This window comes from Somniosus microcephalus, chromosome 19 (genome assembly GCF_052327205.1).
Source record: "Somniosus microcephalus isolate GS21.2 chromosome 19, FLI_Smic_1.0, whole genome shotgun sequence".
NCBI classification, from domain to species: domain Eukaryota; kingdom Metazoa; phylum Chordata; class Chondrichthyes; order Squaliformes; family Somniosidae; genus Somniosus; species Somniosus microcephalus.
Window position 1 is genome coordinate 74,654,430 of NC_141005.1, and position 27,958 is coordinate 74,682,387.

Genomic DNA, 27,958 nt, shown 5'->3' on the forward strand with positions numbered 1-27,958 from the left:
TGTAAACCTGTGCTTTCTCTCACTCAGACCCTGAGCCATCCCGAAACATGCTGTTGTGTGTCAGCCGGCCCACTCCACTTCAGTGGTGTAATGTATACAACATTGAAGGGACTACTTTGTTTTGCTGATGTACATCCTTAGTTGCGAGCGTATATAACAGACGCGTATCGATTTGTATAGTCAGTGAAAGATCACTTGAAGTTACTCTCAGTCTCTGTTGCTTTATTATTTTATGTAGTTGTGTATAGTGGTACAAACACAACAAGTGGGAATGGATGCGTGGAGTCCACGTATACTACTGCATGAAAATGACATCTAATCAGCTAATCACTAAACTGCAGCGTTTGCTTTAACACCTCCCGGCAAATTCAAATTATGGTAATCTGCAATTAGGGCCAAAATTGCGTGCTAAAACCAAACTTTCAAACAGGCCTGTCTTATTAGCACAACACCCAATTAGCCTGTTTTCACCCTTTCACCAAAATAACCCCCAGAATGTTTTATTACAAGTAGAGATTGAGGGAGAGACTAAAGATAGGGGGTAAAAGCAGGGCAATGTGATTAGAAATAACAGGAAATGCTGGAAATACTCAGCAAGCCAGGCAGCATCCGTGGAGAGAGAAACAGAGTTGTTCCTCGAGTTTACGTTGAGCTTCATTGGAACAATGTAATAGGCCGAGGACAGAGAGATCAGAGTGGGAGTGAAGCGGTGAATTAAAGCGACAGGCGACCGGAAGCTCAGGGTCACCCTTATGGACTGAACGGATCAATGTGATTAGAGTTGATCACTCCAATTGAAAAACAATGGCCTCCTTTTGTGCTGTAATTTCTCCGATTCTGTTGTCTGCACTCCACTCCACCAGTACTGCAATAATTAAATGATTAGTCATTGCTCCCTCTGCTGATTGTAATTCTGTTGGGCTGTCTCCGATTTTAAATTAACACAAACCTGGCTGAAGTTGGGAACTGGGAGGGAGAGTTGCTATTTAAATATTGCCGTGATGGGAAGAGCAAAACAGAGCAGCAGCTGATAGGAATGTGTTTTACTCTTCCAGAACTGTGCTGCAGTGTGTACCATCTACAAGATGCATTGCAGCGACTCGCCAAGGCTTCTTTGACAGCACCTCCCAAACCCACGACCTCTACCACCTAGAAGGACAAGGGCAGCAGGTGCATGGGAACACCATCACCTGCAAGTTCCGCTCCAAATCACCATCCTGACTTGGAAATATATCGCCGTTCCTTCATCGTCGCTGGGTCAAAATCCTGGAACTCCCTCCCTCACGGCACTGAGAGTACCTTCACCTCGTGGACTGCAGCAGTTCAAGGCGGCGGCTCACCACCAACTTTTCAAGGGTAATTAGGGATGGGCAATAAATGCTGGCCTTGCCAGCGATGCCCACATCCCATGAATGAATAAAAAAATCATCCTGATAGAAGGATGGGGGTTAAATTCAGCGATTATATGGCCAAGCTTAGTAAGCTCCCACTCAGTTCCTTCAAAAAGGGCAACAGCAATTGCTCTTGACAAAATAATTACACACAAAAAACTGTTAATTCTCTTCAAAGTGCTGAGTTTTGAAACTGCAATGCTAGAACAGTGAAAGAATTTGCACATCATATCATTAAAGACAGAATCTCAAGTCAGTCATGAATAGTTCTAAAGGTGAAATTCCCACCCCCAATATCAGTGGTTCTTCATCTTATCCTTTTTAACACTACCTTCATAGTCATTCTATCACCCGCACCCCTTCAGTCACACAAAGTTTATAATTTCAAACAGCTATTTATTGCTAAAATCTGAATAAGGTTTGCTGAAAGAAGGATGGCATTCACCTACCTTGTGCGTTTTGCTATATATGTACAGATAAGCCAGTCTGTAGAGACTCTTGTAGTGCTGAGGGAATCGACTGAGACACAGATGCAGGGCTCTGATACACTGCTCAGTCAGGACTCGCCGCTGCTCCCTCTCGTCTCCTGGCAGGCTCGGAGGGAGGTCCTCCAATCTGTAGGTGTCTTTCATCTCTCCTGATGGCTCAGTTGTTTTCCTTTTTGAGTCACACAGAGATGAGGAGGTGGCTTTGGTGGGAGTGACATTAGCAGCACTAATGGTACTAGTCTGACACTGCGACTCTGTGTGCAATTTTGCCCCTGCTTGTTCTGCCAATCTCAAAGCCAAAGCATCGATGCCTTCGCTGATCTCCATATTGCTTCCTCTACAAAGCTCAGAGCAGACGCGTCCCACAGAGTCCTCTTCCTCCAACTTCCTATAATTCTCCCTGGACAGCACAGCTGCCTCCATGGGCACCCTGTGACCTGCACGCTCCGCCAATCTCAAAGTCAAAGCATCTATGGCTTCTGTGATCTCCACACTGCCTCCTCGACAATCCTCAGAAGAAACACGTCCCCCTAAATCCTCTTCCTCCAGTTTTCCATGGCTCTCCCTGGACAACACAGCAGCCTCCACGGTTGAGGAGGACGAAGGGCTACCTTTCCCAGAGTGAATCTTCCTGCTGCTGTCCTGGGAGCTGGCTGCATCTGTGAAGACGTCCTGTGTTGAGTTAGAATCAGAGAGTACCAAAATCACACTGTCTTGACTTCTCTCTGGGGGGGGAAAAAACCAAAACAAAACAAAATCAATTCCATTACTGGCTGCAGAATGATTTCGGACACATTACTGTATTGCATACTCAGTGCTACAGGAACAGCAGAAGGACATACAGTAAAGTCTCGATATATCGAAGTTTTGGCTAGGTTTTTCTGTAGCAGCAAATTGTACTCCGTTATACCCTGACTAGCTGAAGTGCCCGGCGGTGCCGAGGCTTTTTCGAGGGCATGTTGTTGTTGGAAGAGAGAGAGAGAGCGACTGGGGGGAAGAGAGAGAGCGACTGGGGGGGAAGAGAGGGAGGGGAGGGGTGGGGGGGAAGAGAGGGAGGGGGAGGGCAGGGGAGGGGAAGGGCGGGGGGGAGGAGAAGGGAGGGCGGGGAAGGGAGGGCGGGGGGGAGGGGGAGGGAGGAGGGGGAGGGAGGGCGGGGGGGAGGAAGGGAGGGAGGGGGGGAAGGGAGGGCAGGTGGGGAGGGAGGGCGGGGGGGAAGGGCGGGGTGGAGGGCGGGGGGAGGGAGGGGAGGGAGGGCGGCGGGCGCCCCCCCCCCCCCCCGAGGGTCGCGGCCCCCGAGGGTCGCAAACCCCCCCCCCCCCCCCCCCCCCCCCCCCCAAGGGCCACCCCCCCTCCCCCCGAGGTGAAGACCGCCGATTGCGCCCGTTGCCAGGGTAACGCTGGACGCTCAGCAAGCCCCGGCAGAGAGAGACGTCTCAGCTCCTGCTGCGCGCGCACCCTAGCGGCGCTGGGCTGAGGCTCGGCCCTCCAGCCTTCGAGTGGGGCCGGGAGGTGCCTAGCTCGGGCGTGGGTGCGGAGGAGACGCCGAGGCTTCTAGGCCTACCTGGAAAAACGGGGAAAGGTAGGAAAATTAATGAGATTAGATAAGTTAATTACTTTCTAAATCATTTTTTTTAAAAACAATATGTGTTTTAAAATCAACGTTTTTTTTTAAGACGCAGAAAGCGGGAAAAAGAAAGGAAAAGTTTGGAATCAAGATGGCGGCGACTCACCTCGGTTCAGAACGATAAAGCCCGGCCACACGCGCACCGATTGGCCCGGCGGCACACGCCAGCAACCCGGCGTACGATTGGTCGAGCTCGAGGTCACTGTCGCTAATGAGCGGATAATGAGATGCTAATGAGCGCAATGTTGAAGGTTTTTGGGATACCGCGGGCGCAATTTTAGCCCGGCCGAAACGTAAATACGCTTAAAACCGTCTCGGAAGCGTAAGCTTTCTTTGGAGGTAACGCGCGCGTAGGTACGCCCTGTAACTTTCGAGTGCATACCCGCAACGCACACGCGATGACAGACAGATAGACAGATAGACAGAATGACAGAAGTACCGATTTATATATATAGATAGATATGTTGAAGTAAAACCCTCGATCTATCAAAGAAAGATGAGGTGCTGTTCCTTGAGCTTACGTTGAGCTTCATTGGAACGGTGTACGAGGCCGAGGGCAGAGAGATTTGACCTCTGTCCAACTAAATGTCCTCGGCCTCCTACACTGTTCCAACGAAGCTCAACGTAATCTCGAGGAACAGCACCTCATCTTTCAATTAGGCACCTTAGTCTTCTGGACTCAACATGGAGTTCAACAATTTCAGACCGTAACCTCTACCCCTATTTTTTCACATCAGCTGTTGATGATTCTGCCATTCCCATTTACACCTCTTCTTGACTCATCTTTTGTTTCTTTACTTGTCCCATTACCATCTCATTTTGCCTTGTACCATCATCCCTTTTGTCATTTAATCTCTCCTGCCTTCCACCCTATCACAGACCTTCCCTTTTGTTCTTTCCTCCCCTCCCCCCGTCCCCACCCTTGCTTAAAATCTGTCACATCGCTAACTTTTTCCAGTTCTGATGAAAGGTCAGCGACCTGAAACGTTGGCCGCGAATTTAGTAGCACTCAGAGGGTGGGTTTGGAGGCGGGTCTGCTGTCAAAATAGCAAAGATTGACAGCAGGTAGGAAACGCCTCCACACAAGTCTCCCAGGTGTCAGGTCTGTCAGCGGAGAATTAACCCGACACCAAGCGGTGGGGGAGACAACTCAGCTTGTTAAATGGCTTGTTAGGAGCCAACTGAAGACTATTTTGAAGCTTACTTCTAATTTTACAAAACCTGGCGTGTTTGGAGTCTGCTCTGATGTTTCTGATAAGCTAACAGCTGCAGAAGTGGTGTCAAGGATGCCATGTTGCAGATGGTGAGTTTCAGAGCTTACAAGTTTTTAGAGCCAACTGTATGTCCAGTGCCACCTCACTGGGAGAACACCTCTCACCATTAACAGATCGCTTCCGTCATCGCACCTGCAGCTGCCATCTATTGCAGCAACATCGGTGCCCTTGAAAAAAATCAGACCGTGGTCCTCCGAATCCTTCCGCAATCAGCCCCAACACCAGCATCACCAGGCACACCAACCTTCTCCGCCATCACCTGATGCTGCACTGGACACAGGGCATCAGCCCCTGACAACATTGCTGCCCGGGAGGCCAGCGATGGCATCACCATGGCCAGATTTACTTCACTTGACGCTGTAAACCCTGGCTGCCACATGATGCGCCAGGTTGACACCGTCCCACACTAGCACCGTGAAACATCCCTTTAATGTCCAAGCCATTACATGCACACTCATCACTATAGCCCGGGGGGGGGAAGTTATGTCTCAACATTTACTGGAACTCAGCAAGACACTTTTCAAGGTGCGCACAGATCTGTCCAATAATAGGCAGTGTTGGAAAAATAGATTTCACTGTATGACAACACATTACCAGGAACTTCACATGGACATTGGCTAAACCTCTCAAGTGCCCAGCCTTGTGTGTTGTTAGTTGGTATGCTTGCAGTAGGATGAGGGGGAGTGTGAGGGGTGGCTAGTGAGATGGGGAAGTGATAAAGTAGATAGAGGGGATTGGGTGGAGTTGCAAGGTAAGTTGGTGTGAGTAAGGATGTGCAGGAGAAGAGTATGGAAGGCAGAGTGATGGGGATGTGTTGAGTGGCACAGCAGGGTGAGGTTGAGTGTGGCTTTGCAGTAATGTTTCGTGATCCACTGAGAACATTGAAAGGTTGGCGCCACTGCAGCCAGGGATCCCTGACGACATCCCTGCTTTTGCCCTCCTGTGCAATGTACAACCAGGCTGCGTTGGTGTCCTGGGAAGGTCTCTTCCACCCTTGGAAGGGAAGAGAACCTCCCTGCGTGCTGTGACTCCCTCCATAAGCATATGGAGGGAGTCAATGGAGAGCCTGGGTGCAAGCGTTCATCTTTGTGCAGTGCTCGTCAGTGTTTGCAGCACCTCAATGCTGTTAAACACTGACAGAATAACTGTCAAATTCCATGTGGACATGGGTCCCTTTAAGGGAACCGGCTGATGACGCATCATCAAATTACATCATCAGACCTGCTTCCTGTTAATTGGCCGGGAAGCCCGCAGAGTGGGAAAATCCCGTTTACAGAGCTGGTGCAGCTGGGAGTGGGAGTGGGGCCGGAACCGGAACCCGGAAACCAGCTCTCCCGCCACCATCCCACCTCCTCCATTAAATTCACGGCCCTTAACACTGGCCCGTAATTTCTGATTCCTACGGGTGTGTGTACGAGAGCTGTGTACACACCCGTAGGGACCTCGCAAGTGCCGGTTTCAGGCATGCAAAGTGCATGCGCTGAAAACTGGCACTTCCGATCTGTCAAAAATTCTCTCGACAGATCGCACGCCTGCCCTGGAGAAGGGCCTCTGTGGGTGGAGAGTTCCTTTTTCTGCACAACCTCCGGCCGCTGAAAACCTTTAAAAATCTTACGCCTAGTAAAAGCAGGCGTAAGGCCTGCATTTACCAGCATAAGAGTTTTTAAAAGTCACTCATTTATAATTTTAAAAATACTTTTTAAAAAAGGTACTTTTTTTTTTAGCCCTGTAAAAAATTTTAATTTTTTAAAAAAATATTTAATTGAATGTAATTTTAACTCATTTAAAAAATGTCATTAAAAAAATGTATTTAATGTTTTGATGTCTTTTTTCAGTGATCCCCATTCATACTTTTGACAGGTCTACCTGTCAAAAGTATGAAGAGGGATTCCCTTCTCCCATTGGCTGGCCTGGTCCACGTGATCCCAGGGATGCTTGTGAACTGCCTGCACCCCTGGGATACCTGGGCCTCTGCACGCTGCACCAGGGGAGGTCCAGGAGCGCAAGCGTCCAGACCTCGGGAGCCCTCAGGTAAGGGCGGAGATTTTTTCCCCATAGGAGGCCTCCGCACGCAGGAAGCCTCCGATCGGAAATGACGGGCCTCTATTTCTCTCTCCACAGGTGCTGCCTGACAGGCGGAGTATTTCCAGCATTTTCTCTTTCTATTTCAGATTTCCAGCATCCGCAGTATTTTGCTTTTGTATACTTTACATACGGTTTTGTTGCAGTCCAGTGTGCTATAGGCCTGTTCTGTGTTCCTAAACATGGTTGAGGGATAAATATTGGCCAGAACACCGGGGAGAACTCCCATGCTCATGGGATCTTTTATGTCCACCTGAGGGGGCAGATGGGACCCTCGGTTTAACGTCTCCGCCAAAAGACGGCACCTCCGACTGTGCAGCACTCCCCTCAGTACTGAACTGGAGTATCAGGCGTAGAATTTGTGCTCAAGTCTCTGAAGTGGGACTTGAATCCAGAGCCTTCTGTCTCGAGGCAAGAGTTACACCATTGAGCCACAGCTAACATTGCGATCGCGATCGGATGAACCCCTGAGCAAAGGAGGCTCTAGGTTTCGTGGTGGGGCCTAGAGGAGCACTCCAGCTTCCCCCTGGACCACAAGGAAACCTAAATAATATTTTTTAAACTTACCTGCCTGGGCCTCTTTTGATTCACGGTCCAGCCCCCAGCATGTTTTGCCCGACAGGGAAGCAGTCACTGCTCCCCCGCTTAAGTCTCGAACTAAAATCGCAGTCGGGTCCTGATTATGTCATCGGGACCCGGTCTGCATATTTAAAGCAAGACCCCGCTGCCTTTCTGCAGGTGTCCTGCTCAAAAGATCAGATTAATATCAGGACCTGGCAGGAAGCAGCAGGATCACAGGGGGCAAGTCGCTGCCCTTATTTTAACTGCCCCCTGCAAGGGATTTGGGGGGGGGGGGGGGGGGGGGGAGGGGGAGGGGGAGAGGGTTAAAATCAGGGTGTCTGTGTTTGAATTTGGCATGCACTGTTGGATTTCAGCACTGCTTACTTACTATCCTAACTCCACCAATGAGGGTGCATTGTTGAGAACAGATGTTTGTATATCACTGGGCTCATCAAATTCAAACAGAAAAGTCCTATGGCATTAGACTGCAGCACTAACTGTTCCACACACTGACCGCACCCGAGGGGGGAGCACGAGACCACCAGATTGGCACTAGAGCGTACTGTAGAACAGTGATGTCGACCTGTTGGAGCAGGGGGAGGGCAGCCTGATACATCTGGCCAAACCAATGAATTGACCATTTCTGACTGCACAATATTGTAAGCCCCCGTACACAAAGGCACGAGATTCCTCCATTCACACTAAAAGCAAGATATGCATAATTGAGAACCTCACACAAAGCAAGATCCCCCCCAAAACAAATAAAGACAGACCTCCACATATGCAAACGAGACTTCCTCCCCATGTACACAAATTAGGAATACCATCCTTATCCCCCCCACTCATCCAAAGCTTGAAAACTTGGAAGCTTCAGCTCTTTAAAATTTCCAGAGCAGAAGGCTGCTTGCTGATTGGTGGATTTGGACCAATAAATAAGGACCCCTTTTTCCAGTCCTCCAAGCCTGGAACATTAAAGATTTGAAATACCAAATCTGCGAAAGTTGGGTTTGTGTAAAGACGACAGGAAGGGGACGAAGCTTCATGGGATTAAATGAGCTCACAAGCTACATTTGTCCCACAGGCTGCCTCTTGGACAACCCTGCTGTAGGAGGCTAGCTACCACATAGTTTGCAGTACATCAGGCCAAATCGGACAGGTTCAAGAACTAGTACAAGTACATGTAGCAAATGCAGGCAGGTCTTGGCGAGCAAAGGCAGGCGCTGGAGATTCCAGATGAGCAGGAATGGCCAGGAGCAGAAATCTCAAATATTCACCTATCCTCTTGTACTACGATATAATCAAGAGTTCACATAATTTGGCATAAGTTAATGATCTTTAACTTCCTTAAACATTCTTACATATTTTTTTTTTTTTTTTTTTTTTTAATTCAGTCTCCTGACAGCTTGCTGGTTAACTGACACTGAGCCAGAGTCCAGGAAGATCTGAAGTTTGATCCATTGCGTCTGTGCTGACTTTACTGGTCTTGGCTGGAGTAGCACTCTGGGGAGGGGCAAGAGAAAGTGATATAATTGGTTTTCAGGACTTGCCAATTAGGGACAGGAAAAGTGTCCCGGGTTTCTGCTCCCAATCACCATCTCATAAGCCCCCCTCCCCCATTGCCCAAAGGAAAGTGCACGAAGATATCAGGCGGGATCAGAATCCGGCTCAGCTGTGTACCGTACCTCCACCGTCAACACTCACTATCTAGGCTCACGTGTGACGTATAGCCACATGGCCAGATACTTAGAAGGAAGTCATATATTCCTATTAAAAATATTTAGTACATTATTAGTGGCATATAATGTTTAAACTGCCTTTAACAATATCAATCTTTTTTATGTATAATCAACTATTTTCACTCCAATGCTAAGAGCACTTGGGATTATCCGTCCTTCCTTTGGTCCAACCTGGGCATAGCTGTCACTGCAGCATTAGTTCTGGTCATCCACTCTTTCAAGCTGTACTTTACAGTGGAATCTTCAAACATAAATCATCCTTGACTTCAATTTATTTCCAATAACCATTCATGTAAGCACCACAAGAAGCTGGTTGGTTTGCAGCCAGCTCTGTTTTGTGGCCAACTGTTACCAACATGCGCGGTTCTCCTAGCTGGCCAGTCTGATGCTTTTAATATTATTTCCAATATTTTTTAGACTGACACCTTCCACCTACCGTCTCAAATTGCCAATGGTTGGATAAGAGTCTTTGATCCACTATTGTATGGGTGTATACAGTCCATACATGCAATATCCTCCAGAAATTTAAACCAAGAGTAGGCAGGCTTAGCTCCATTTCCTTAGCATACTGGTAGCTGTAAAAGATTTCATTCCATGACACTATTTGAAGAACAGGAGAGTTCTCCCAGTGTCCTGACCAACACTTATCCCTCACCCAACATCATTAAAATAGATTAACTAGTCATTTATCTCATTTGTTGTTTATGGGATGTTGCGGTGTGCAAACTGCCAACTGTGGTTATCTATAATAATAGTGACCACACTTCAAATGTCATTCACTGGCTGCAAAGTCCTCTGGAATGTCCGGAGGACATGAACGGCTCTCCATAAATGCAAGCTCTTTTTTTCTTCTATACAGTAGTTTGTAGTTGAATGCTGGCACCATTAACTGCGTTCCTTACCTTTCTGATCAGAAACTTCTTTCAAGCACTCGCCTCACTTCTGCCCTCCTCGCTCTGCCAAGCCCTGACAATTGACTCATTCATATTATTCTTATATGCTGCATATTTCTCCCTCTGCACCCCAGCAGCTTCAATCTAAAGTCAGTTCTTCCTCCAATCACATTTAATTTCTCACACACTATTTCTGTGGCACCTCTAATTACATAGGCAAGTTACATTACAGAATCACAGAATCTACAGTGCAGATAGAGGCCATTTCGGCCCATCGAGCCTGCACCGACACATATCCCACCCTATCCCCGTAACCCCACGTATTTAATCCCCTAACACTAAGGGTCAATTTATCATAGCCAAATCAACCTAACCTGCACATCTTTGGACTGCAATGATACTGACTACATACATGATGCAGTTCAATAACTGTGCCACACTGACAGCATACAGGACATACGAACATACAAAATTAACAGGCAGGAAAAGGCCAGCTGGTACATCAAGCCTGCCCCATACCAACACTTCTTTCACTCCCCCACCACCGCCATGTAACACACGCACGTTAGTTTAACCGTGGAATCATACTAACTACATAGATCGAATGCATGCAGCAACTACATCAACAATAACCAACACAACTATTGAGTTAATCTTAAATAATTCTGCATAATCCTAATAAAAAGTTACTAAATGTTGCATAATCTGGTTTGATCTGTAGAACCAAACTATGTGTGGCAATAAGGTCCATCTTAAACACTTCTGTAGGCAATTCAAACAAAATTTGACACCAAGGCACATAAGGTATTATTAGGGCAGGTGTCTAAAAGCTTGGTTTTAAGGAGCATCTTAAAGGAGGAGAGAGCAGTAGAGAAGGAATTCCAGAGCTTAGGGCCTTGGCAGCTGAAGGCACGGCCGCCAATGGAGGGGCGATTAAAATCGGGGAGGTTCAAGAGGCCAGAATTGGAGGGACGCAGAGATCTCGGAGGGATGTAGAGCTGGAGGAAGTTAGAGAGGGAAAGGCGAGGCCATGGAGGGATTTGAAAACAAGGAGGAGAATCCTAAAATCGAGGCATTGCTAGACCAGGAGCCAATGTAGGTCAGCGAGCACAGTGGTGATGGGTCAACGGGACTTGGTCCAAGTTAGGATACAGGCAGCTGACTTTTGGATGAGCTTAAGTTTATGGACGTTGCAAGGTGGGAGGTTGGCCAGGAGAGCATTGGAATAGTCGAAGCTGAAAGCCAATCATCTCAGCCTCAGGACATTGTTGCAGGAGTTCCTCGGGGCAGTGTCATAGGCCCAATTATCTTCAGCTGCTTCATCAATGACCTTCCCTCCATCATAAGGTCAGAAGTGAGATGTTCGCTGATTATTGCAGTGTTCAGTTCCATTCACAACTCCTCAGATAACGAAGCAGTCCATGCCGCATACAGTAAGACCTGAACAACGTGGCAAGTAACATATGTGCTACACGCGTGCCAGGTACTGACCATCTCCAACAAGAGAGAACACAACCACTTCCCCACGACATTCAATGGCATTACCATTGCCGTGTCCCCCACCATCAAGATCCTAGGGCTCAGCATTGACTAGAAACTGAACTGGACCAGCCACATAAGTGCCATGGCTAGTAGCAGGTCAGAGGCTGGGTATTGTGTCACGAGTGGCTCACTTCCCGACTCCCCAAAGCTTCTCTACCACTGTACAAAGCACAAGTCAGGAGTGTGATGGAATATTTTCCATTTGCCTGGATGGGCGCAGCTGCAACAACACTCAAGAGGCTCGACACCATCCAGGACAAAGCAGTCTGCTTGATCAGCATCCCATCCAGTGGCTTAAACATCTACTCCCTCCACCATTGGTGTACCGTGGCTACAGTGTGTATTATCTACAGGATGCACTGCAGCAACTCACCAAGGCTACTTGACCAACACCTCCCAAACCTACGACCTCCACCACCTTGAAGAATAAAGGCAGCAAGTGCATTGGGATCATCACCTCCAAGTTTCCCCCCCATCCCCCAAAGTCACACACCATCCTGACTTGGGCATTTCCTATATTGCCACTGTCAATATTCTGGAACTCCCTACCTAAGAGCATTGTGGGAGCACCTTCACCACATGGACTGCAGTGGTTCAAGAAGGCGGCTCACCATCTTTCCAAGGGCAACTAAGGATGGGCAATAAATGCCAACCTCAGCCACATCCAGAGAATGGATAAATTTTAAAAAGTGTGGTTCCACGCAATGCAAAATGCAGGTGTCACAACTACATCTTCAAAATTAAAGGTGGTGAAATTCAATAACGCTGTAAAACAGGCGCAGACACTGCGGTGCGCGATATGCCTGCGCCCATTCAAAGAGCGCAGGCAGCACGTTAACTTTGTGCTGCTTGCTAATTATAATGATTGTAGTGCACAGCCCAGCGCTGAACGTGCTGCTGACAAGTTGTGCGCTAAGCAGGGGGCCGAAGTTCACGGTGTTCGAGTGAGGCTAGCAGGAGGCGGGTTGGCAAATTAAATACTCATTAAAAGTGAAATTTAGTTTAACATTTTGAATTTAACTTAGAACTTTAAAAACTGTAGTTAACAGAAGCTGCCCCTCAGTGACAGTTAACTGTCAGTCAGCTGTAAGTGTTTGTCTTGAATAGGTGCTATTTATTGAGAGCCGGGAGTTGAGACAGCACTTGTAATTTGGGTGTAGCTCCAAAGGTATAAAAGTAAACACTATCTGCTGACAGAGAGTGGTCTTAAACAGAGTGCTCTTAAAACAGAGTGTTAAATTTGGGAATTGAGAGAATGGGAATTCTCTGCCGAGGGGGAGGGAGGTGCTGCTTTTGCCTCCACAGGACAGCAGATAGATAATTGGTTGGTGAGTATTACAACTTTTTTTCTCTAAGCTAGGCGGTGGTTTAAACTAAGAGCTGGGGAACTATAATTAATACTTTATTAAATTAATAACTTAACTAGATCAATTAATTAATATAACGAAATAATCATTTGAATAAACACTTTAACTAATTAAATTAATTCAGGCTAATAAGCAAATAAATAAAAAAGACTAGAGATGGCAGGGCAGGCTATGTGTCGGGACTGTAGTATGTGGGAGTTTGTGGACAGCGAGACTGTCCCGGATTCTCACATCTGCAGGAAATGTCTCCGCCTTCAGTCACTCCGGCTCAGAGTCACTGAGCTGGCATGCGAGTTAGACACACTCCGAAACACAAGGGAGGGGTAGGAATTTCTGGATAGTTTTATCCAAAAAACAGTCACACCCCAGAGGAAAGCACAGGTTCAGGAAAGGGAGGGTGTGACTGTTCGGGTGCCAGGTAGCGAGGACTTAGGAGAGGTTGAAAAGGAGGTCCCGCAGACACTGGTCCTGTCCAGCAGGTACGGTGTACTCACTACCTGTGAGGACAAGGCAAAAGATTGTGGGGAGGATAGCCACAAAGCAGACCAAGGCACCGTGGCTCAGAAGGCTCTCTGGGGTGGGGGGGAAGCAGAATAGAAGTGTGGCAGTGACAGGGGATTCTATAATTAGGGTGATGGATAGCGCCCTCTGCAGCAACGAACAAGAATCCCGAAGGGTGTGTTGCCTACTCGGTGCCAGGGTCAGGGATATCTCAAGGCAGCTGGAGAGGAATTTGGAAAGGGAGGGGGTAAATCCAATTGTCTTGGTCCATGTCGGAACAAACGGCATAGGTAGGAACAGGGAGGAGGTCCTGTTGAGGAGGTATCAGGAGTTAGGAGCGAAATTGAAAAGCAGGACCTCAAGGGTAATAATTTCTGGATTATTGCCCGTGTCACGTGCAAATTGGCATAGAAGCAGACAGATCAGGAGAATTAACACATGGTTAAAGGGCTGGTGTGGGAAAGAGGGGTTCCTTTTCATGGAACACTGGCACCAGTATTGGGACAGGAAGGAGCTGTACCGATGGGACGGACTCCACCTGATCTGGGATGGGACCCGTGTCCTAGCAAAAAGAGTAAATAGGGAGGTGGCAAAGGTTTTAAACTGGTAAGATTGGGGGACAGGATCTACAAGAAATGAAACCAGCCTAAATATAAACAAAAACAGGAAAGGCAAGCATAGGAAAGAATAAAGTAAGGGAGGACATTGATGGCCAGGGAATAAATAGAGTTACAGAGCAGGAGTGTAAAAAGATGGTTAACAATAAAGTGAGAGGAACTGCTATTAAAAATGAGTTAACAACTGTCAGGACAGCAATGCAGACAGTGTCCGTAATAAAACGGGGAACTGGAGGCAATAATACGTTGCAAGGAATGAGACATAGTAGGGATTACTGAGACATAGCTACAGAAAAATCAGGACAGGCAATTAAACATTGCTGGGTAGAACATATTTAGAAAAGATAGAGGGAGAAAATGGGGAGGTGGAGTAGCTGTACTGATTAGGGATAACTTAACGGCAGTAGAAAAAAGTGACACAGCTATCAGCAAGACAGAAACAGAATCCATGTGGATAGAGATAAAAGATAATAAATGATCAATCACACTAATAGGCATAGTCTACAGACCACCTAATAGTGGAAGGAAGGTGGAGGAAGAAAAATGCAAACAAATTAGGGAAATGAGTAAAAAACATAGAATAATCATCATGGGGGATTTCAACTACCCCGATATTAATTGGCCAGAAGAGGTAGGTAAAGGGTATAAGGGAATGAAGTTCCTACAATGTGTACAGGACTCCTTTCTAACCCAACATGCAAGAAGCCCAACAAGGGAGGATACACTATTGGATCTAGTAATGGGGAATGAGCCAGAGCAGATAAAAGTAAAAGTAGAGGAACATCTAGGCAATAATGACAATAATATAATACGCTTTAAGATAATAATTGAGAAGGACGCAAGTATGACGAAGACCAGGGTAATAGATTGGAGAAAAGCCAATTTTGCAGGACAGAGAATAGAACTTAGGAAAATAAAATGGACAACAATATTGGCAAATAACAATGTAGAACAGCAGTGGGAAATATTTAAAATGGTGTTCAAAAAAGTCCGGGAAAAATATATTCCGCTAAAAAACAAGAAGCTAAACACTAATGAGACACCATGGTTGAATAAAGACATGAGGGAAAAATTGAGGGTAAGGAAAGAGGCATACACTAAGTACATGACGAGAGAATATGAAGAGATTAGGAGAGAAGTCAAAAAAATAAAAGGCAAGAAGGAACTATGAAATTAAATTATCAAGGAGCATAAAACAAAATAGTAAAATATTTTACAGGCACATAAATAAAAAAAGGAAAGTCAGGATAGGAATAGGACCACTAAGGGATGGACAGGATAATATCATAGGCAGCAATAGAGAGGTGGCAGAAATATTAAATAATTACTTTGCTTCAGTAGTTACCAAGGAGACAGAACAGGTGGACATGACATCAGATGATGAGATTAGAAATTAGATGACTGCATTTAAAATAAAGGAGAAATATTAAATAAACTAATCAAACTCAAAGAGGATAAAACCCCCGGCCCGGATGGATTACATCCGTGCTTTTTAAAAGAATCTAGGGAAGAGATAGCAGAGGCATTACTACACATACTTAATAATTCGTTAGAACAAGGTGTAGTGCCAGAGGCTAACGTAATACCTATATTTAAGAAGGGGGATAGAACATGTCCAGGGAACTATAGACCAGTCAGCTTAACATCGGTGGTCGGAAAAATAATGGAATCCCTACTAAAGGAGAAAATAGAGGAACATCTAGAAACCAAAATTTTGTAATAATGAAGTCCGCATGGATTTCAATAGGGAAAGTCTTGTTTGACCAACCTCATTGAAATTTTTGAGGAGGTAACAGACAAGGGTAGTGCAGTAGATGTAATTTATCTAGATTTTCAAAAGGCCTTTGATAAGGTGCCACATAATAGACTAATGAATAAGGTCAGAGCATGCGGAGTTAGGGGACAAGTATCAGAATGGTTAACAAGGTGGCTTCACGACAGAAAGCAGAGAGTCGGAGTAAAGGGTAGCTATTCAGAGTGGCAGAAGGTGGGAAGTGGTGTTCCACACGGATCAGTGCTGGGACCACTGTTCACAATTTATATTAACGATTTAGACTTTGGAATCAAAAACACATTTTGTAAAATGCAGATGACACCAAATTTTTGGGGGGAGGGGGTGAGGGGGAGAGATAGTCAATACTGAGGAGGACTACAAGACGACATTAATAAACTTGAAGAATGGGCATATAATTGGCAAATAAAATTCAGCAGAGATAAATGTGAGGTATTACATTTTAGTAAGTAAAATAGGGAGGTCACAGATTACTTGGAAAATACGAATTTAAGTGGGGTAGAAGAGTAATGGGATCTAGGAGTACAAATACACAAATCACTGAAAGTAGCCACACAGTTTAACAAAACCATTTTAAAAAAAGCAAACCAGGCACTAGGGCTTATTTCTAGAGGGATTGAATTGAAAAGTAGGGAAGTTATGCTGAACCTGTATCAAACCTTGGTTAGGCCACACTTGGAGTGCTGCGTACAATTCTGGTCGCCATATATATAAAAAGGATAGAGAGGCCCTGGAGAGGGTTCAAAAAGAGATTTCCATGGATGATGCCGGAAATGCAAGGATATACCGATCAGGAAAGGATGAACAGGTTGGGTCAAGGTTGAGGGGTGACCCAAGAGATCTTTAAAATTATGAAAGGTTTTGATAGAGTAGATAGAGAGAGATGCTTGTGGGGAAGAGCAAAACTAGAGGCCATCAATATAAGATAGTCACCAAGAAGTCAAATAGGGAATTCAGAAGGAACTTGAGTGTGGAGAGAATGTGGAACTCGCTACCACAGGGAGTGGTTGAAGCGCATAATAAAGATGCATTTAAGGGGAGGCTAGATAAGCATATGAGGGAGAAGGGAAAAGAGGTTATGCTGACAGAGTTAGATGAGGAAAGATGGGAGGAGGCTCGAGTGGAGCATAAACGCCGGCGTGGACTGGTTGAGTGAATAAGCGGTTGCTGTGCTGTATTTCCTATGTAATCCTATGATTTAACCTGCTCAGCAGGCTTGAACCTGGCCGATCAGGTTTCCCAGGCATCGGAAAACTCAGCAGCTGAAGGGAGAAGAGGACTGCTTCAGGGAGAAGGGAAGTGCCTTTACAGCACTGCTTGTGTACCAGGAGAAGCAGGAGTGCACCCCCCCTCCATCCCAAGCTTACCCTCTTGCCTTGGATCAGATCCCCCCCCAACCCCACCGCAGTCAGGTCGGGGATTGAACCCCCAACCCCACCCCACGCTCCCAGTAGCAGCTGCAGGCTCCCTACCTGGGGCTGTAGCCTGCTCCAGAGTGCTCCCCGCCCGACTGGAAGAGAAGGCTGGGGAGTTGAAATCCGGACGTCCTGGTTTCCTGTCCGAAACTCCGCACCCCTCCGCCCCCCCCCAACCTATGCAACCCACCCCCGTCAAGATCGGGGCCAATGTAACATTGCATCTGATAGATGGCATCAGACAATGAAGCACTCTCTAAGTACTGCACTGAAATGTCTGACTAGATTATGCACCCAAGTCCTGGAAGAGGTTGGGGGGGGGGGGGGGGGGAGGTGGGCGTTGAGCCTCCAACCTTTTCGTGCTCCAAGACAGCTAGACCTAATTTGAGAAGTTGAAGAAAATGTAACACTGTTAACAAGAACAACAAAACTGATAGACGGTGACACGCGTTTATCGTTATGTGAGGCACCAGAACTGGTCTGCAGCTTACAACAGGAGAACTGCTGAAGCTCTGCCTCTGTGACATAGCAAAATGGAGTAAGATCAACTGTCTGCCCAAGGTTCCCTATGGGATCATGCCGATCCCTAATTGTACATGGAGGTTGAACGAATGAGGAGGAATGTTAAATCACCTACTGCAAAATATGCCCTTCTCATTTTTTAAATCCAGTTCAAACTCCAGATACAAACAAAGACTCCACGGACAAGTCTGTGCATATTAGATATTGTCTCTTCAATTGTTAAGAGTAGCTCAGGAGCTAAAGTCTGGCCACTTTTATACTAGAGCATGGGAGCAGGCAACACTGAAGGGGATTGCCTGGACCACAAAGAAGAGTGGCTGCAAGTAAATGTTATCAGACAAAAAACAATAGCAAAAGAGAGTAGAGAAGGAAACGGCAAGTTATTATTATACAGTACTAATACAAACAAGTTTGTGAAACTGGAACATTTTTATGGTGGAATCAAAAAATGTGACGGAATAAGAATAAAAGCAAGCTGGTTAAAGCTGGACATTGACCTGGGGATTAAACTACCACAATGGAGAACTTACAGAATGGAAAGGGATAACCAAGTAGGTAGAGGAGTGGTAATATGGGCAAGAGGAGCCATAGAAATAAGTAAGTACCTTGGTTAATGCAGCTAAAAGTGAGGTTTTAAGTGGAGGATGTAAAGGAAAGTGGGTAATTATTGGTTGTAACGTGCCTTTTAGACAGGAAACCAGTTAAAAAAAAAACACAGCATTAAATGGTAGGGGAATGCTATTACCCAGATATTTACTAGGAAATCTACAGTACTCAAACTGTGGTGGTGGAGGATTGCGGTCATTGACACACGGGCAGCAGCTAATGATCTGTTCTCTGCGACGTACAGAGCCAATTTAGAGGCAATGTGGGTATTACGGTCATTAAATTGGAAGGAACGGTAACTGAATCTTGATGTACAGCCAGAAGGAAGGGCCGCAAATCTGAAGGCATGATAATGAGTCTGTAGAAGGCACTGATACAGCCACACCTGGAGTAGGCTGTACAATTCTGGTCACTGTACTACAGCAAAGATATCCAAGGCACTGGAGTCAATGCAGCTAAAGTGATACTGAGTGTAAAGCATCTGAACAATTAGGATGGGTTGAAGAACCTGGAATTGTTTGTTCTGGAAAAGAGAAGGCTCAGGGAAGATATTATTCAATATTCTTAAAGGAATAGAGACAATAAACCCTAATAATCTGCTTGAGATTGACACAAATTCTAAAACTGGGGCATATTCAAGCTTAGAAGGAAGAAAGGTGCACAGACAGTTTTGATTTAACTATGCAGAGGGTGATGAATGCACAGCCCTGGGAGGCAGTGCAGAAACAATAAAGGGGGGTTTTGGATAGATATTTGAGCGAGTGGGCAAATGAGGAGTATTTGCTTTAAGGACTAGCCAGATCTTTTCAGCGCCTGTAATTTTCCACATTCCTAAATTAGGAAAATCATTTGAAGCGTCTCTTCTCCTCATTCTCTTGCACTCTCAAAGGCTCCTCCTCAAGTAGGGTTCCAACGGCTGTTTGCAGGTTCACAATAAGGAGACAGGTGTGGTGGTAGATCATTCCACTGGTGCTGACAGAGACAGAAAAACTCAACAGTGGTTTGAATTTGTGGAAATCCTGCCTCTTGTGAAGCCAGGCCTCATATGGCTGAGGATATTGATTTCCTTCCAGTGAATGAGGTGCTTACCAGGGGCCCTGCTGCTCGGCTACGATATAATATTGGCAATGACATCGGTAGACAACACACAACACATGCAGAGGTCAGTCGCAGGGAGGGACCCTTACAACTCAGATCGTGAAATCAGATGGCAGCAATAATCAAACTGGAGGACAAGCTGAGTGAAAGGTCTGACTGCAACAGCGCAGGTCTCAATCTACTGACCGAGACTGAAAAAAACCAAAATAAACTCTCAGATGCACCATCAGTAACCTGGTCAATCAAAAAAAATGAAAACTAAATATAAAATGTTTCCTTTTTAAAAAAAAAACCCACAAGTAATCTGTAAATGCACAGTTTAAATGGACTAACTGAACTTCTTCTGAAGGAGTTCTGGTGAAGGGTACACAGAAGAAACATTAATCTGTCTTTTACAGATGCTAACTGACCTGCTGTGTTTTATAACCGAGCTTCGCCCTGTGTACAACAGGAGAAATTGCTTCCGAGAACAGGAAAGAGAGAACGATAATGTGGCTCCAAACAAGACCCAATGCACAGCAAGGGTCACCTCACCAAGATGGCCATCACAAAGCTCCAAACTCCTAAAGGACAGTATACCTAGACCTACCCTACATTTGATGGCCAGGTGCTGACAATTTTTTTTGAAAAGAGACAGATAGACTTGCATTTCTATAGTGCCTTTCACGACCACCGGACATCCCAAAGCGCTTTACAGCCAATGAAGTACTTTTTGAAGTGTAGTTGCTGTTGTAATGTAGGAAACGCAGCAGCTAATTCCCACAAACTGCAATGTGATAATGACCAGATAATCTGTTCAATAAATATTGGCCAGGACACCGGGGATAACTCCCCTGCTCTTCTTCGAAATAGTGCCATGGGATCTTTTACGTTCACCTGAGAGCAGACGGGGCCTCAGTTAAACGTCTCATCCAAAAGACGGCACCTTTGACAATGCAGCACTCCCTCAGATTTTTGTGCGCAAGTCTCTGGAGTGGGATTTGAACCCACAACCTTTCTCTCAGAGGCGAGAGTGCTCCCAACTGAGCCACAGCTGAGACTGACTAGCAGAGACTGAATGAATGAGAAAGAATCTAACTGTGTAACATTGTGCAGAATTTAGCATAGAAACATAGAAGATAGGAGCAGGAGTAGGCCATTCGGCCCCGCGAGCCTGCTCCGCCATTCAATGAGCTCATGGCTGATCATCCAAATTCAGTACCCTGTCCCTGCCTTCTCTCCCTTTAGCCTCAAGAAATATATCTAACTCCTTCTTGAATATATTTAATGAATTGGCCTCTACTGCCTTCTGTGGTAGAGAATTCCACAGGTTCACCACTCTCTGGGTGAAGAAATTCCTCCTCATCTGTCCTAAGGGGCTTACCCCTTATCCTTAGCCTGTGACCCCTGGTTCTGGACTCCCCGGCCATCGGGAACATCCTTCCTGCATCTAGTCTTGTCTAGTCCTGTTAGAATTTTATAAGTTTCAATGAGATCCCCTCTCATTCTTCTAAACTCCAGCGAATATAAGCCCAATCGCTCCTCATACTTCATTCCTGCCATCCCAGGTATCAGCCTGGTGAATCTTCGTTGCACTCCCTCCATGGCAAGAACATCCTTCCTCAGATAAGGCAACCAAAACTGCACACAATACTCAAGGTGTGGTCTCACCAAGGCCCTGTACAACTGCAGCAAGACATCCTTGTTCCTGTACTCGAACCCTCTCGCTACGAAGGCCAACATACCATTTGCCTCCTTAACCGCCTGCTGCACCTGCATGCTTACCTTCAGCGACTGGTGCACAAGGACACCCAGGTCTCGTTGCACTTCCCCTTCTCCCAATCTATTGCCATTCAGATAATAATCTGCCTTCCTGTTTTTGACACCAAAGTGGATAACCTCACATTTATCCACGTTATATTGCATCTGCCATGCTTCTGCCCAATCACCCAGCCTGTCCAAATCATACTGGAGTTTCTCGGCATCCTCCTCACAGCACACACGGCCACCCAGCTTTGTGTCATCTGCAAACTTGGAGATATCACATCTAGTTCCCTCGTCTAGATCATTAATATATATTGTGAATAGCTGGGGTCCTAGGACCGATCCCTGCGGTACCCCACCAGTCACTGCCTGCCACTCAGAAAAAGACCCGTTTATTCCAACTCTTTGCTTCCTGTCTGCCAACCAGTTCTCTATCCAAGTCAATACCTTGCCCCCAATCCCATGTGCCTTAACTTTACATGCTAATCTCTTATGCGGGACCTTATCAAAAGCCTTCTGAAAGTCCAAATACACCACATCCACTGGTTCTCCCTTATCTAATCTACCAGTTACATCCTCAAAAAATTCCAGTAGATTAGTCAAGCACGATTTACCTTTTGTAAATCCATGTTGACTTTGTCCAATCCTGTCAGTTTTCCAAGTGCTCTGCTATTACATCTTTTATAATGGACTCTAGCATTTTCCCCACTATTGATGTCAGGCTTACCGGTCTGTAATTCCCCGTTTTCTCTCTACCACCTTTTTTGAATAGTGGGGTAACATTAGCTACCCTCCAATCCATGGGTACTGTTCCAGAGTTTATCGAATTTTGGAAGATGACCAGCAATGCATCTACTATTCTAGGGCCACTTCCTTAAGTACCCTAGGATGTAGATTAATTTGGAGCATTTAAACCCATATACTGTACTGTCATATACCTTTTACCTGAAATACTAAGTTCAATTGCCAGAAAAACTATCAAGTATACTAATTCTTGTATCTCTACCAACTTAATTAGCAGTTACAACCTGCATTGAATGGCACCAGCATTTCATTGAGTTGAGACAGCAGTCTCAGACTGATTCTGAAACAATTAGGCTTGGATTTCTATGTGTCACACACCATTCACAGCCAAGAGGATGGGCAGCCTACTCCAGGTCGACACTGCTCTGAAACTGGTCACTCGGAGGTGAGAGAGCTTGAACCAGGACGACACTCATTCCCTGTGGGGGGAGGGTGGGTTCACTATAGCAGCACCTCCAAGATCAGGAACAGAGCAGTGTGGGGATTCAGGACGTGAACTCAAGTTTTCTTTTTTCAGAAACAGCAATCCAATAATGGAACAAACATCGACGACTGTTTTTAATCATTAGCACTACCACTTCTGTTACAGAATTCTCGGAGTGTGCAATAAACCTTCAATAATGACTTTTGTATTGGGTGCCTTCGTTTCCTGCTGCTGCCCTCCATCATAGTCAATGCTTCCATAATACTGTATTCACACACAATCAACCCAATTGCTGAGACAGAATATATTACAAAACCAGTATGATCAGTTCATCCAGTTTTGAAGAAAACATTAAACTGTCAGAAGAGAAATTAATCTGCTCAGACAAGACGCGATGATCTACGACCTAATAAAGCTTTAAAAATAATTAATTTTTTCATTGTGTCAGTGCTGATCTCATTAATAGTAAGGAACAGAACAAGTTCAAGGAAAGATTGCCTGCAAGAGAAATTCAAGAAAGATCATGAGATTTGACGGATGTGAAGAATTCTACTCTGCGAATAGAACTAACATTACTGGGTCTGTAGTTACACCAGTAATTAAAGAACAATGCTCGGTTTAATTGCAGATTGCCTGATGTTTCTTTGAAAAGGTTTTACAGCGTTAGGAAAAGCAATATTTAGAATTTCTTGATTGCATTTAGAAATTGCTCCTAGATTTAGTGTATAATGGAATCAGAGTATATAATGCCAGTATGCATTTAATCACACTACAATGTCAGACTGTGTTTCATTACTACTCTTACTAACACAAGCAATACTTGTAAAAAGTGATAGCAGTGCTCTGGAGGCAATGGTTGTGTGTTCCCACTAATACCTAACCTCACTTTGCAGGCAGCCAAATATCCTATGAGGAATTGATAGTTATTGCAGTGAGACTGCCACTTTCAGCCAGCTAAAGGAAGATGCAACAGGCTGCAAAGATTTGTATCGATTGCTTGAGTAAGTTTGATATAATAAGCTCTATAGTTTAATTTGCTGAGTGTCTCACTTACACAATTGCCCCGGTGAACCAATCTTTTTTTATGGTCCAGGAGTATCAGAGCTCATGCTTGCAAGTGCAGCTACACTTCCACAACACCCACAATGTCAGCATTAGAGAGGGAGAGTAAGAGAGCAAGAGAAAGCGAGAAGAGAGAAAGCGAGAAATCTGGGTCAAGTCGGGTGGAAACTCACACTTGATTTTTATAGCAGCAGAATGATGGGAAAGGAAACGTCTGATCCCTACCAACTACCAATTTTCTTACCGTTGTGGCCAAGGCCATAAACTCAAGCTAAATCCTGCCAACCATTCAACCAATAAGCAGCTTCCCGTTAGGGTAGCTGAAACGGGAAGGAGAGCTTTTCGGCAAAAGCAGAAGGCCTTTAAAGTAGTTCTTGAAGCCCCTTTGGAGCAAGATGGATGATGTTTGCACACTGAAACCAAAAGGGTCATTAGGAAGATGAAGCAAGATCATGGGGTTGCATTCATCCACGGGGCATGCAATTATACAAAGATTCCACTGGCTAAAGTGCATTGTGAATCATGGTCAAAAGGGTTCTTCTGGGCTACTGCCAATGATTGTTCTCCAATAGACCCAAGGACATCTCTGGACCTGGGCAGCATGTTATGGTGAGCTGGCATACAACCCAAAAGCTCACAGGTTAATAAAGTTAGCAGATTGTGCTGCAGAGAAGGAAGGTTTTAATAAACCAGTTTACTGGGAGAAAGTGATTGTCACATGGGCAGCAGACTGGATGGTACTCATGCAGGATTCCTAAAAACTGTTCTAGACCGAGTTTGTGGTGGGGGGGGGGGGGGGGGGGGGGAAGGAGAAAAGGTGCCAAATACTAACAGGGCTCCTTGAAGCTGCCCTTCTTCGGTTGAATAGGATTCTGCTAGAGGAATGCATACCCTCGATGTTCCAGAGATTGGAATGCCATTGAGATTTCTATCCACAAACAGGGGAATTCTAGTAAGACTACAAATTATTAAGAAATCTCTGGTACTCTTAATATGGCTCTTCAGATTTTTGCAGCATGTATGTTGGAAGCCCTCGGTGTAATCAGAAAACAAGTTACAGTTTGCTCTTTTGAGAAATGTATGAGGCAGATTATGGCTTCACAATAATGTTAGTGCTTTCTCAATTTTCGGCATTCTTGGGACCTAGTGCCGCTTGCAGCTCTTCTGAAGAAGCTGGAAGCTATGGGAGTATAGGACTGAATTTTGGATCTTATCCAGGATGACCACTCCAGCTCCAATATCCATTTAAAGGGAAACTGAAATACTCACTGAGACTATCTTTCTTGAAAGAGGAGTGAGGTAAAGTTTGCTGACATCATTAAAGATGGTCCTGGAATATTATTTGGAGCATTTCTGAAATAATTGTGCTTCTATTTTTCCACAGGACTCAACTGGGGATTTACTTACAAATGTAATATTGTAGATATGGTAACGATAACTCTCGGTGCAGTATAGCTCTGCATGGCTCAAAAGGGAATTCATATCAGTACCTATGAGTCTGGTGGATGCCAACTATAGTTTGGACAAAGTTCTTAGAAACTACATGAGAAGGCCCTTCAAAGACATTTAAGATATGTGGCCAAAAAAAATTCTTTCATGGCTTGTAGTTCCTAGATTTGCCTTAGAAGACCTTCCTTTAGCACCTGGACAAGATCCAAGTCCAAGCAGTGAGGTGGATTTGACCCAAAACACAAACAGTTGCAGGAAACTCACTTTCTTCTGTAAACTAATCTGTAATTCAGCATGTCTTTAGATAAAGTCAGACTTGTGGTGGGCATGTCTCTTGGTAAAAGTACATCACACGAGGACCTGGATTCAGCGATCGATAGGTAAGCCTAGAATAGAACACTGGATTTGGACATCCAGAGCATCACGGTGACTGCCAAGTCACAACCTGTCTTCTGTAGGTCCTATAGGCAGATGTCCATCAAAATGCTTATTAGGAAACTCCCAGGACAACAACTGCTGGAAGATATTACCTGCAGGCCAGATAGGAAAACATGCTCGTACATCCAGAGTTCAATACCTACCATGACAAGATTGCAGAGAGGCACGTTGTTGCTGCTAAGGCTTCGCACCACTAACCAATGGAACCACTGTTTGATTGGGTATGGTGTAGGTCCTTGCTGTCATTATAAGGACGATGGCAATTCACTCTCACGTTCTATGGTCATTTGTACTGCTCCCTATGGTGTTCGGGATGAATTTTTGGTAGCTGTAGTGAGGGATCAAACCTCCAGTTATCTAGTGACCAACAGGTGACTATTCTCCTTCAGGGTGGAGGGGGAAAGGAAAGAGAACGAAAGTGAGAATGAGCAAGAAAACAAGCACACATCTCTTTAGGATTAAGTTGGCTCCAAATTTACATACCTAGCAATAGAAGAATGGAACCCAGTCAATCCTCTGTGGCAGACTTGGTAAATCTACTGCCTGAGCCAGGCAGGTCCAAAGTAATCCAGAGAGCTCATGACTGGCTAGTCAATGTGACCTGATGAGATACACCCATTTCTTCCCACACAGCTCCAAATAAGAGTGCAAGTGAATGTCCTAACAGATAGGGTTGCTCTAAATGGAGACGCGGCAGGAAGCTCACTATTACTCTGTGCTGTAAGCTGCATGGTTTTAGCTGGTTACCAGAATTGCATACTGTACAAGGATTGCACACTGGGGGGGGGGGTCCCTAAACCCGACTCTTGTCCAACCTGTGGTTAAGGTCTTTAGGCTTGGGTAAGTGAGATGTGTCTTTACAGGAAGAGAATGTATACTCATCAGGCAAATGAAACCAACCGGTCTCACCTAAAGGATACCAAGGCAAACGGGCTTTAATTCCCCCAAACCATTCTGATGGAAGTCCACGCAGGTGGTGGAGGACAAGGACAAGAACCTGGAGATCAAAAGATGCAAATTTATTAAGTTGCATTGACAGCAGAATTCTTAGATTTGCAGACTAATTGGAGACAAGACAGGTATTGTAGTCATCAAACAAAACATCATTAAGCTAGGCAGGTCTACAGTACTCTATGAGGCTGTTGATGGTTAACCTGCCAGTAACGTGGCACTGGGATTGACCTGCCAGCAAGCTGTACCAATGCTGGTAGAGGGAGAATTTCCTACTCATATTTGTGAAATCCATGCCATGTGTACAGGACTAGAGTCTTGCATAACTAAAGAAGAGAACTTGAACAGAAGAGCCCTCAGCTGATAGTTTTGTAAGTGAGCAAAGTTAATGAATGCAAACACTGTTCACAGGTACAGCAGTTGAGGAACAAACTATCTGCTCCTTCATCACAACAACTTGCATTTATATAGAGTCTTTAACGTAGTAAAACGTGCCAAGGTGCTTCACAGGAGCGTTATCAGACAAAATCTGACACCGAACCACACGAGTAGATATTAGGACATGTCACCAAAACCTTGTTTAAAGAGGTAGGTTTTAAGGAGCGTCTTAAAGGAGGAGAGAGGGGTAGAGAGGCGGAGGGGGTTACGGAGGGAATTTCAAAGTTTAGGTCCTGGACAGCGTAAGGCACAGCCGCCAATGGTGGAACGATGAAAATTGAGGATTCACAAGAGGCCAGAATTGGAAAATCATGGAGTTGTTGAAGGGTTGTAGGGCTGGAGGAGGTTGCAGAGATAGGGAGAGGGTGAGGCCATGGAGGGATTTAAACACGAGGATGAGAATTTTTAATTTGAGGCGATGCTGGACCGGAATCCAATGTAGGTCAGCGAGCACAGGGGTGATGGGTGAACGGAACTTGGTGCGAGTTAGGATATGGGCAGCTGATTTTGGATGAACTGAAGTTTAAAGAGAGTGGAAGACGGGAGGCTGGCCAGGAGAGCATTGGAATAGTCGGGTCTGGAGGTAACAATGATAGGATGAGGGTTTCAGCGGCAGATGGACTGAGGCAGCGGCAGGAGAGAAATTCCAAAGGTGAAAGTAGGCAGTCTTGGCAATGGAGAAGATATGGGTTCCGAAGCTCAGTTCAGGGTCAACTAGCACACTGAGGTTGCAAACATGCTGCTAATCACATGATGCGAATGAATATACAGGTGCCAAGACTTGCATTAATTGAAGACTAGTGCCTCAGTCGCTTTAACTTTTGCTGCTATGTTGAGCAACACCAACGCCGAGAACTCTTGCAGCAAGAGCTGGAAGAGGTTTGAGAGCCCCCAGTGAATTCCCTGGCCTCATGCCACAAGGAACTTTGCTTAGTGGAACTAACTCTGTACTCAATCTTCAGCACAGAAAAACCCAAATTACAGCAGTTGAGAGATCTACTGTTACAACTGTTCTCACTTCCTCCTGGCTGAAAATTGCGTGGAGCAGCAGGTGGCAGAATGTACTGCGCCCACCGCTCTGGCTATAGGAAGCACGTCAGTAGGTAGTTCATCGGCAATCTGGACTTTAAGAAAGCAATT

The 27,958-nt window shown here is 45.5% G+C and overlaps 1 protein-coding gene across 5 annotated transcripts in view; it reads right to left on the bottom strand.

Moving 5' to 3' along the window:
- The window catches only part of cabin1 (calcineurin binding protein 1), a 464,264-nt gene that overhangs the window by 308,280 nt on the left and 128,026 nt on the right, over positions 1-27,958 (bottom strand). For all 5 annotated transcript variants that reach the window (XM_085962047.1, XM_085962049.1, XM_085962050.1 and 2 more), the window contains exon 27: positions 1,841-2,604. In XM_085962047.1, coding sequence (XP_085818173.1) covers positions 1,841-2,604 — 764 coding nt within the window. The remainder of the gene's footprint in view (positions 1-1,840; positions 2,605-27,958) is intronic.